The sequence below is a fragment of the Camelina sativa genome, chromosome 20 (assembly GCF_030686135.1).
Source record: "Camelina sativa cultivar CO46 ecotype springtype chromosome 20, ASM3068613v1".
Taxonomy (NCBI): Eukaryota; Viridiplantae; Streptophyta; class Magnoliopsida; order Brassicales; family Brassicaceae; genus Camelina; species Camelina sativa.
In genome coordinates, this window is record NC_141899.1 from 34472897 (window position 1) to 34484035 (window position 11139).

The 11139-nt window shown below is 33.8% G+C and overlaps 2 protein-coding genes across 2 annotated transcripts; one reads left to right on the plus strand and one right to left on the minus strand.

The window, feature by feature from the left end:
- The first annotated feature begins 4989 nt into the window (after nucleotides 1-4989).
- On the plus strand, nucleotides 4990-6757 carry LOC104771929 (protein TORNADO 2). The gene is made up of 2 exons (XM_010496549.3): nucleotides 4990-5750; nucleotides 6265-6757. Exons 1-2 carry the CDS (start codon nucleotides 5253-5255, stop codon nucleotides 6574-6576), a joined length of 810 nt encoding a protein of 269 aa, XP_010494851.2. The 5' UTR covers nucleotides 4990-5252; the 3' UTR covers nucleotides 6577-6757.
- Nucleotides 6758-6834: 77 nt separating this feature from the next.
- LOC104771930 (protein RGF1 INDUCIBLE TRANSCRIPTION FACTOR 1) lies at nucleotides 6835-9182 on the minus strand. The gene is made up of 4 exons (XM_010496550.3): nucleotides 8819-9182; nucleotides 7846-8043; nucleotides 7539-7757; nucleotides 6835-7306 (listed from the first exon to the last, which is right to left on the minus strand). The coding sequence occupies exons 1-4, from the start codon at nucleotides 8879-8881 to the stop codon at nucleotides 7085-7087; spliced, it is 702 nt and encodes a 233-aa protein (XP_010494852.1). The 5' UTR covers nucleotides 8882-9182; the 3' UTR covers nucleotides 6835-7084.
- Between the last annotated feature and the right edge of the window lie 1957 nt (nucleotides 9183-11139).

The following is an 11139-nucleotide window of genomic DNA, read 5'->3' on the forward strand; positions in this document are numbered from 1 at the left end:
TATGTTCGTTGTTTGACTCTTCTTTTCATGCATTTCTGATAGTAAGTACTCCCTCCGTTTCAAAATATAGGATGTTTTAGTAGAAACACACATATTAAGAAAAAGTTACTTTTAAAAAGTTTAACCAATCATACCCAAGACTGCATAATAGAAAATATAAAATTAATCTAAAAGTTGCATAGAAAATTAGAAACATCTTATATTATGAAACAAAAATAATCCTCTAAACATCCTATATTATGAAACGGAGGGAGTATAAATTAGTACACTTGTCACACTTTGTATAGGGTTTTGGTCCTTTTGGATTGCTTTGAATTTAATTTATTTATCGATCATCACATTTTTCAGATAGGCTATCTTCTGAAGTATTTCCTATATATGAAATTCCGAGGGCTAAAGAGATGATATTTTTTGGAAATAGTTATCCAATTTAAGATTCTAAGTTCTAAGTTCTAAGTTCTAACATGCAAACGACTGATTCTAAATAAGTATTTTACGTACGTGGTGTTATCGTATGTAAATCATGATGTGATAAATTAATTTAAAATCTACTGTTTACACAAGATTTGGGACACCCCACCATCATTGCGAGTGAGATTTTTGTGTTCGGTTGCTTATCTTCCATTACCATCTACATCGACAACTCTATTTTATGGACCAGTGGCCCATGTTAATAGTTTATGATATGGGCTTTGTTTTGTGTATCCTGCACTCATTCAGTCTCATTCATACACGTACACGATGAACTTTTTCATTATTTAAGTTGTTCTGTTCATTGCTTATCATTTTCTACTCCACTCGAAACCCAATGATCTTGTTGTATTCTTGTACTCGTATAAAGAAGTGGAAATCTTGACTTTTCTTCACGTAATAAAGATTCTCTTTCTTATCTCCAAATATTATTTGAACTATTCACAATAATTCTTTTCTTTTGTCATGTCACTTTTGGATTTTATATATGTGAGTTTGGTCAACCTGTTCACATTTTTCTCATATACTATCTGGTTCGTACGACGAAGGTTTTGTGTTGTTTATTATTAAATGGAAACAAATTTATTTTGTTTTTGGACAGTATGCATATATACAATCAATGTCTATATAAAACGAGATTAAGAGATGGATATAGTTTTTTGTTTAGATTTTATCAGTATGTACCTTTATAGTTTCTTTAATTTGAAAATGAGATAAAATTTGTATAACTGTTTGTTGAAAGTTGAAACAATAGGTTAAATGATCATTAGCAAAACACTTTTTAATGAAGCCTAATGCTGGATTAGACATCGCACTAAGATTGTCATCTAATAATGAGGATTAAGAAATATGATCCTTTCCGATGGAACGAGATATTTGCATTGGCTTTTCCTCACAAGAGATGCATTCGCAAATAAAGTTCCCATCTCCTCTTGAACCCAAGGTACCTTTTATTTTTATTTTCTCATGAAAAATTTGTTCAACTCATAAGAGCATCCACCACCCTTTTATGAAATATAAGAGTAGAAAAATATGCTCATAACAATTGAAATTAAAACTGAATGAATAACACAATAACTTTTAGGTTTTGTGAAGATTTTCTTGTGGTTGGTTACTAGCAGTTGACTTCTATCTAGTATATAGCTTTTGTTATACTGAGATTATATACTTGTATGTTAAGTTTTTTTTAAAAGGTTATACATATTATTTCCTGTTCTTGAAAATACAATAAAATTGCAATAATAAATTAATTTGAACCATACAAATATATAATTTTTATAAATAAAAGTTAGTAGTGAAAATCTTAGTCATCTCATTAATGTGGTTAGATTGTCTATTAATTTGAAGATAATCTATAAAAAGTTTACAAATTTAACTTTTCTTGTCTTTAATAGATTAGAAGTTTGGAAATATTTTTGTGTTTAACTAGTTTTTTTCGGCGGTAGGATTAAATTCAATACGTCTACTTGTTTGTTTTATTTCAGCAAAAAATATCAACTTTCAAATTCATTCCATCATATAAGCCTACTTTTTTTTTTTTTTTCAACCAAACTATATTAAAATTAAAAGAGAACTCCATGATTGGTTGCCCAAACAGGAGGATACGAGTTTACAAAGGTAGAAACTGAAGGTAGGGTTCGTGAAGATCGAGCGAGGCAATCGGCCCTGACATTGTCATCGCGAGGAATCCTGGAGAGGGAGAAGGAGGGAAAGGAACTTCGAAGCAATGAGAAATCCTCCAGCAGATTAGAGAAAGTCGGCCAGTCTTCCGGTGCCTGCACCATCGCCGTTAGCTCCACACTATCCGTCTCAAAAACCTGACAATCGACTCCAGCCACCAGTAAAGACTCCATAGCCCAGATCAACGCTTGTAGTTCTGCATGTAGAGGAGAAGGACTCCGACGATGACTCCGTGCTCCCAACAGGATTGTTGTAAGCTCTCCACTGCAGCACCACCAGCCCAAACCCTGGTAGGGGTCTGTACTTTTCCAAGAACCATCCACTTGGCATCGGGGAGAGGATCCCCTATCCTCCGTAAAAGACGGGGGGACCAGATAATTCACTGAGTAAGATTTGGCCTCCTCCCACAATAATTTATCCGTAGTCGCCTGATTCAAAATCCCTAGAGGTTCACCCTCAATACCCTGGAAAACCTTTTTATTCCTATCTTTCCAAATGGACCAAATAATCCAGGGAAGTTGAATGCCCACATCCGAAGCCCCAGATTGCGAAGATGCCCGCCAAAAAATGAAATCTAAATTCGCATAAATCGATGTGTATGGAAAGCCCCCTTGATCCAGCCGTAAAGGCGACACCTCCCAAATACATCGAGACCTAGGACACTCAAAGAGCGCATGGTTTATAGTTTCCACCGCCGAATCGCATCTCTTACACACGGTATCACACCGAACACCCCGATATGCGAGACGCTCCAACACAGGTAGAGTACCCGAGCCAATCTGCCAGAAAAAATGTTGGATTTTGGAGGGTACATCAAGTTTCCAAGAATGAGCCCGTAAAGCCGTACACGTCGGCCCAAATTCAACATCCTTTAATAATTCCCTAGCCAATCGGTATCCCGATCTGACTGAATATTTCCCCGATTTAGTATAATGCCATATTAATCTATCCGGTTGAGTAGTTCTACTAACTGGCATACTCCGAATTAGTTGAATATCCCCCGGATCGAAAAACTCCTCCAAAGTAGGTAAATGCCAATCCTTAGTCTCCGGGTTAATTAAATGATTAACCATTAAACTGGGGAGCCATAACCTCCCTCGACCATTCGCCGGTCTAGGGCAAACATCCGGTATCCATGGATCTCGCCAAACCGAAATGGAATGGCCAGAGCCTACCGCCCAACGAGCCCCCTGCTGCACCAAACCCTTAATGGAATAAATACTTCTCCAAGCAAAGGACGGATTATATGGTTTTTGTGCCATAAGAGGGTGTTTGTTCCTGAAATATCGACTTTTCATCACCCGAGCCATTAAAGACTGTGGGTAGTGAATGAGACGCCAAAATTGTTTGGCCAACATAGCCTCATTAAATTGTTCTAGAGCTCGGAAACCCAGTCCCCCTTCAGCTTTATCTGCACATAATTTATCCCACGCAACCCAATGCATACCACGAGCTTTATCATTTGATTTCCACCAGAAAGTGGAAATTGCACTTGTCAATTTAGATGTTAGTTCCTGAGGAAGCTTAAAACACGACATAACATGGGTAGGTAAAGCCAACGCCACGGATTTAATCATAATTTCCTTGCCACCCTTCGACAAACATTTGGCAGACCAGCCATTTACACGATCATCTAGCCGATCCTTAACATAGCTAAAAACCTTAGTTTTCGAACCTTGAAGGTTCTCAGGAATACCCAAGTAAGAGCCCATACCACCCTCCGTAGAAATCCCAATAACTGACTTTATCCGGGAGCGAATCTCCGGAGTAACCTTTTTGCCAAACATAATAGATGATTTTGCCAGATTGACCTCTTGACCTGAGGCTCTGCCATAAGACCCCATTATCTCCATAACCGTCCTACATTCCTGATCAGTAGCTTTGCAGAAGAACAGACTATCATCCGCAAACAGCAGGTGCGAGATAGAAGCCTACTTTTATAAAAAGAAAATGAGAAGATCAATACAGCAGAAGAGATCAACAGTGGTGTTGATTTTTTTTTGAAACAAATAGGGAAATACCTCGCGATGAAATGGTTCCTCATGTCAAACATCTGAAACAATGATCCTATAGGTAATATGTAAAGTTAATGATTTTTATGGTTTGATGATTATATGGTTAAAATAAAGTTATTATTTTTATTGTAGAGAAGAATGGTACATCTAAAATAAAAAATAGCTAGAGAGAATTGATGAAGGATGTTCAGCAATTAGCACAACGACGCAATTCTGACTAGGTTTTTTTTAATTAATTTTAATATTTTTTAACGTGAATTTTTAAATTATCAGTATAAGTTGTTCAGAAATTTCTAAAAACATAAATGTAAGCGAAAACTTAAACAAGATTTAAAAAAAAATACGGATTAGTTTTCAAATTTAGAATAAGCTTATTGAAATTATTTAACCAAAAAAAAAAAGAATTTTGTTCAATTTATTAAATAATGATCTTTTACTCATCTTAAATACAATAATAATGAAAGCTTAATAAATACACTTAAGTATTTGTCAATTTGTGTGTCATCTACTTATCTTCTGAAATTTTTCTTATGATTAGTTCGTTCATTAAAATCTTAGCAAAAAAAAAAAACTCATTAAAATCAACATTATCTTGTATTCACCTTTGCTAATCAAAATTTGAAAACTATACACTAATTTTTTAATATATTTTCAAAAATGCAATATGTAATTTTGATATTTTCAAAAATGTAATCTATAGTTTGGATTTCTTTTTCTCTTTTAAGAAAGATATAGTCAATATACCTAATTTAAGAAATGATAAATCCACTTTTTTTCCTTTTCAAATACTTAGTTAATTTATTATATAGCATGTTTCATTTTCACCCCACATGTAAGTCTTTCTCTCTCTCTAAGTTATTATTACCATTACCCTGCCTAAATCCCCTCAAATCAAAAAATATTTATATAACATTATTCACTTTTCACACATGTGAATCTTTTTCTTTTATGTCTCTCTATCTCTCTTATTATTGTTAATTTGAACACTATCTATCTCTTTCTCTCTCCCTCTCTCAAAGTTATTACCCTAAAATCCATTTCAAGAACACAAAAAACAGAGTTAATAGTTTCCTCTCCCTCAAGAAGATGCCTTTGAGCAACAATGTAATCGGTTGCATAAACTTCATCTCCGTCCTCCTCTCCATTCCGGTCATCGGCGCCGGAATCTGGCTAGCCATGGGGACAGTAAACTCCTGCGTCAAGCTCCTTCAATGGCCAGTTATAATCCTCGGGATCTTAATCCTCCTAGTGGGTCTCGCTGGTTTCATTGGAGGGTTTTGGAGAATCACGTGGCTTCTTGTTGTTTACTTAATCGCCATGCTTGTTCTCATTGTACTTTTAGGTGTTCTTGTCGGGTTTATTTACATGGTAACCATTAGAGGCGCGGGTCATCCAGAGCCAAGTAGAGCTTATCTTGAGTATAGTCTTCAAGATTTCTCTGGTTGGTTACGTAGAAGAGTTCAGAGATCTTATAAATGGGAAAGGATCCGTACTTGTTTGAGTACTACTACTATCTGCCCTGAACTAAACCAGAGATTCACTATGGCTCTAGATTTCTTCAATGCTCCTCTTAGTCCCATTCAAGTAAGTTCTTTTCTTCTCTTTTTGGTTTTTGCTATGAAACATTGATTGTTCATTCATCCAAGAGAAGGTAGGGTGTAAATTGATAAGAAAAAAAAGTATGGGGTGGTAAAGGAAATCAAAATTGGTGCTTTGCTTGTTAGGTTTGTCTAAAATAGGACTGAAAGGTATATCCTTTAATTTAAATTCTTAAATTCATTTAAAGATCTCTTTTGTTTAAAAATTTTCAAATCTAGGGGTGTAAATTGAATACAAAAAGAAAGTACAGGGTAGAAATCGAATGGCCAGGAAAGTAACAGGTGGATGGAGTAATGAAATTATAAATTATAAATGATTCTTAGCTTATAGGCTTTGTGGGAACAAAAACTGGAAAAGTTTTAACTTTTAATAAAAAATTATAAAACTCCCCTAACTTTTCCACTAGGTTAGGTGCACTTAATCACACACGCGGTACAACTCTTTTGACCCCAATATTTATATCTTATTTAAATTCTAACCCCGTTTCTTTATTTTTCAGTCTGGTTGCTGCAAGCCACCAACAAAATGTGGGTTCACATTCGTAAACCCAACATATTGGATAAGTCCCATAGATATGTCTGCTGATATGGATTGTCTACAATGGAGCAATGATCAAAACACATTGTGTTACGCTTGTGATTCTTGTAAAGCCGGTTTGCTTGCAAATATCAAGGTAGACTGGTTAAAAGCTGATATCTTTCTCCTTTTGGCGCTTATCGGATTGATCATCGTTTACATCATCGGGTGCTGTGCCTTCCGAAATGCCGAAACTGAGGATATTTTCAGGAAGTACAAGCAAGGTTATACATGATCGAGATGAGAAGTTAAGTGGCAAAACTGGGAGGAATTTTTATAAATTTATTGGATTCCTGTATTTTTAGTTTCTCTACGTTTTGGCCCCTGTAGTGTGTTTTATGTGCAACTACTACCAGAACATTTGCTGTAACTTGAAGAATATTTTGTATAATCTCTTTGGTTTGGGGTTTGTGAAACTTTGAATGTCTAATCCGTATTCCATATACGTAATTATCGTTATTGTTATGTAGTCTATCAAAAGTTCAAAACCAAATTGAAAACACTCACTGTCTAGTTTCATTGCACCACGCTACCACTTTACACAAGAAGGTATCAAGAAGATATATACACTTACTTAGTTTATAAGACTAATTCATACTACTATCTTAAGGCCTTTCTTTGGTGAATAGACACTTAAGAGAAAGTTCAAACCCTGTCGCTATACAACCTTTTTTGGAGGATGTCTCCATAGATATATTAAAGAACCCTGAAAAACGTAACAAGAGCTTCTTCTTGATCCAATCTCAACTCACTGCAGCTCGGTGAGGAATTCCCTTTCTTCGTCGCTTTCGGAGAGAACCAGGAGGAAATTGAGGTCTTGGTGGGCTGACACTCTGATGCAGATTTGAATTGTCATTCTCTACTCCTGAATCGTTATTCTCTAATCCAGAACTGTTGAGAGAATTATCTGATTCATTCGGTGTATGCTTCAGTCTCTTCTCAAAGCTTCCAGATGTTCCTGCGACCTTTTAGTTCAATTGCCACAAACACAGAGAAGAAGTATATCAGAAGAAAGTCTCTTTTGCTCAGGAAAGAAGAAGACCAAAACTCTAAAGTTTCAAAATTTTCTTCTGTAACTAGAAAGTAAGTAACCACAAAACAAAGGAAAGTTCTGTAATAGATACTCAGAGTTCTTCTTCCATGTCAGAAAACAAGCAATAGTGAATGGTAATTGGAGTGTAAGTAGGTATATGGTACCTTGCAGCCAATAGAGCAGAAGCGGAAGAAATTATCAGCAAGGCCACGATCACAGACCTTGCAGGTATTAGTAGTCCCTTTACCATGCCTAGGCTGAGGCCTCTCTTTCAAGAACACAACCTTTGCGCCATTGATCACATATGACTGAATGCCTGATATGTCTAAGTGCTTCTGTATCTCATTGATCCTTATCACATTATGATAAGATGATATCCTTATCTGCAGCAAACCAACAACTTCTTAACATTCAAAGCAAAGAAAAAGAAAACAATAAGAGAACTTTGGATAAAGAAATTGCAAAACACACCTGAATGGTACGATGGTTCTTGTGGTGAGGAAGACAGAGAGAACAAAGCGAGTCATTGGTACAGTCTAAGCAATACATATTGCATTCGCTTTTAGGTGAGTGTCCATGAAACTGGCATTGAACAAAAAAATGTACGTTTAGTAAAGGTTTCAGCCAGTGAGGCCACTTATTCTCTTCTTCCTCATGTCCACCAGCTCCCTGCAAAACACCATTAACAACATAACTCATTATTATCCCAAAGAACACAAAACAATATAACTTCAATATATAATCTAATACCAGAAACACCATTGACTTCAACATATCAAAACAAAAGTCTCCTCCTTTACACAGACATGAGAAGACTCTTGGTTTTATAAACCAAATTATCAATAACATTTTTTATAATCTTGCAACCAAAGATAATAAGGAATCCCCAAATTCGTCTCGGAGAATATATTCTAAAAACATAAAAAACAAAAGCAATTTGAACGGCGAGAATTACGGAATCGAAAAACACGCCGTGAATCTAGTTCGAAGAAGATCCTATTTACTAATCCTAAAGATTCGTCTTCTGCTCCATTTCCCCCAATTTGAAACCCTAATCTACCAAACTACATTATTCAAATCAAGCAATTCAAGCTTTGGTTCTTCGTGACACAGATAATAATGAAGTAAAGTAATGAATCAATAATGACAAAAAAGATATGAAAATTTCCAAAGAACATTGTTTTGTTTTGCTTCTTCCAAGAACAGAGCATTTGAAACATCTGAAAACAAAAAATACAGGAAAAAGAACACAACTTTTCTTGTTTCTAGTGAAAAAAACTCCAATTTAACCAAAACCCAAATCTTAGAATTGAAAATTAAAGGAGCAGAAGATTCTTATGACCACAAAGAGTACACATTTCGTATGAACACAAAGAGAAGACAATGTACAAAACAGAGTATGAACAACGTGATAATCTAGAGAAGGGGTAATGATTAGAAATACCATGAATCTTTTGTTCTTAGGTTTGATTTCTCGATTTGGGTTCTCGTAATCTTCAATCGCCATTTCAGAATGCAGTTAAAGACCAAACCTTTATTTCGAGTCAGCACCTAAACTTTTTACTCAAAAAGGAAGGGTTTTTTAGAGAGAGAGAAAGGGGTTTAAGAAAGCGAAAGAGTAGAGAGAGAGAGAGAGAGATTTGGTTTCTTCTTTTACTTGCAGCGAAAGAGTTTGAAGAAACGAAGAAGTAAAGAGAAAGAGCCTCGCCTTCTTATCGCCTCTCCCAATGTCGACTAAAAAGTATTCCGAAGCTAATTCCGAACCTAAAGTCCCGAGCCTAAGAAGCGTTGGGTTCAAGGAACCATCCTTTGGTCTTTCCTTGGAATTTTCTTCTTTGATTTGATATTTTCTTTTTTTCTTTTTTTTGGTATTTTTAAAAAATATCTTTCTGTCCTTCTTTGGTATATTTTACTCTCTTTTATTTTTCTCCAAAATATATTAGTAGTAAATATCGTCAAATTTTATTCTTTTTTTTTGGTGTTTCTTTTCCCAAAAAAATAGATACTACTACTATTATTATATAGTCATCACATTGATTGGTTGTTAAGAGTTTGATTACTATCTCCAATGCTACAAAAGTTGTGATTCTCTTTTTCTTGAAAAGTTGATTTATTATGTTGAGAAAGTTCTTGCTCCATTATTGCAATTAGACATCTCATATCAATCTTCAATCCCATTTACATATTTCTTTTGTTTCTTCATCAGGTGCTTTCTCTATTTTTTTTAAATTGGGTTTCGAAATCATTACATCGATTAATGGTGTGCCTTTTTTTCGATAAAAGTGTACCAATTATCTATGTTTGCTAGTATTGTTTTTATCATTCACGATGTCAAAAAAATTTCATGTGTTTAAATTTTTGAATATGATTGTGCTTATTTTTGGATATACGTGTTGAAGTAACAATTTGAAAAGGTCTTTAGTTTACAAATTTTATAGATGTCTTTTACTGAAACTCTTTTTATTTTAATGAAAATGAAGTGTTTGACCAAAAAAAAATATATATATATTTTTGTCATTACACTATGTCAATAAAATTTCATAAAATCAAAATACTATTGTTAGTTGATTATATTTTTATCTTAATTATATCTTATCTCATTATAATAAATTCCATATCCAGTCACCTAACCGCTCACTCAATGTGACAGCGATGCAAAGCTATCTTTTTAAAAGTTTAATAAACATCATTTAATTATGCTTTTATACATAAAAAGCTTGATTGATAATTTTCATTATATGCTGCCTACCAAAAAAAATAATTTTCATTATATGCTTACTCATAAGAGTCATAACTCATAAGAATGAGTTGGAAAGAGTATGATGTCAAATAACGAACCGACGTTGTATGCAAAGTACGTCAAATAACAAACAGAGATAAGCTTTTTAATTTGGACAACTATACCTAATCCATATATGTTTTTCGTTCATTGGTTTAATAAAATCAGGAGGAGATTACTGCAAAAATCTAGGTTTAAATATGAGTGATTATACAATGCTCTTTTGTGTTTTAGTGTTTGGTTTGTGTACTGGTGTTTCAATTTAATTCATTAATTTGGAAATTAAGTTGCAAAGTCAATACTAACTATTCCAACATGCATCACTTGAGAGGGAAGTTCGGTTTAAACTAATACCGTCTTTGATGGAATACAATTTTAATTACTAGTTTTGTATGTTGCAATCAAACTTTGTAGGTGAAAAAATTAATATTCTTGCTTTAAATTAATAAAAACTAATTTTGTAGGTTGCAACCAAAACAAAATAAACCAAACTGAAAACATTGATTAAGAAACTAAATTTATTTTGTGGTTCATGTTTCTTATCCTAAACTAAATTAAAGAATGCAAATAATGAAATTTTGAAAATGATTGATTGATATGAATTATGGATGACAAGAATTGTCAACTAGCTAGTGACAGAAGTTATAAACTAAAGAATATATTTAACGACAAGGAGATTTTAGACCATATGAATTATATATGGATTAAAGTTCAAATTTTAAACTTTTATCTAAATTAAATTCAAAGGATCCAATTCAATTAAAGTAAAAAATATTTCATTTGTTAGTTAACTAGATTTTAATCCATGGTACACCGCGTGCATATAATTTTATTATTATTTATATTTTATATTGTATTTGTTTGCTAAATATTAGATGTTTTGTAAATATAGAAATAACTAAATTTTCCGGCTGTTTGTACGGCTAAATAGGTATATTAATTTTTTAACCCGTAATATACTTATGACCATTTGTTTGTTATATTTA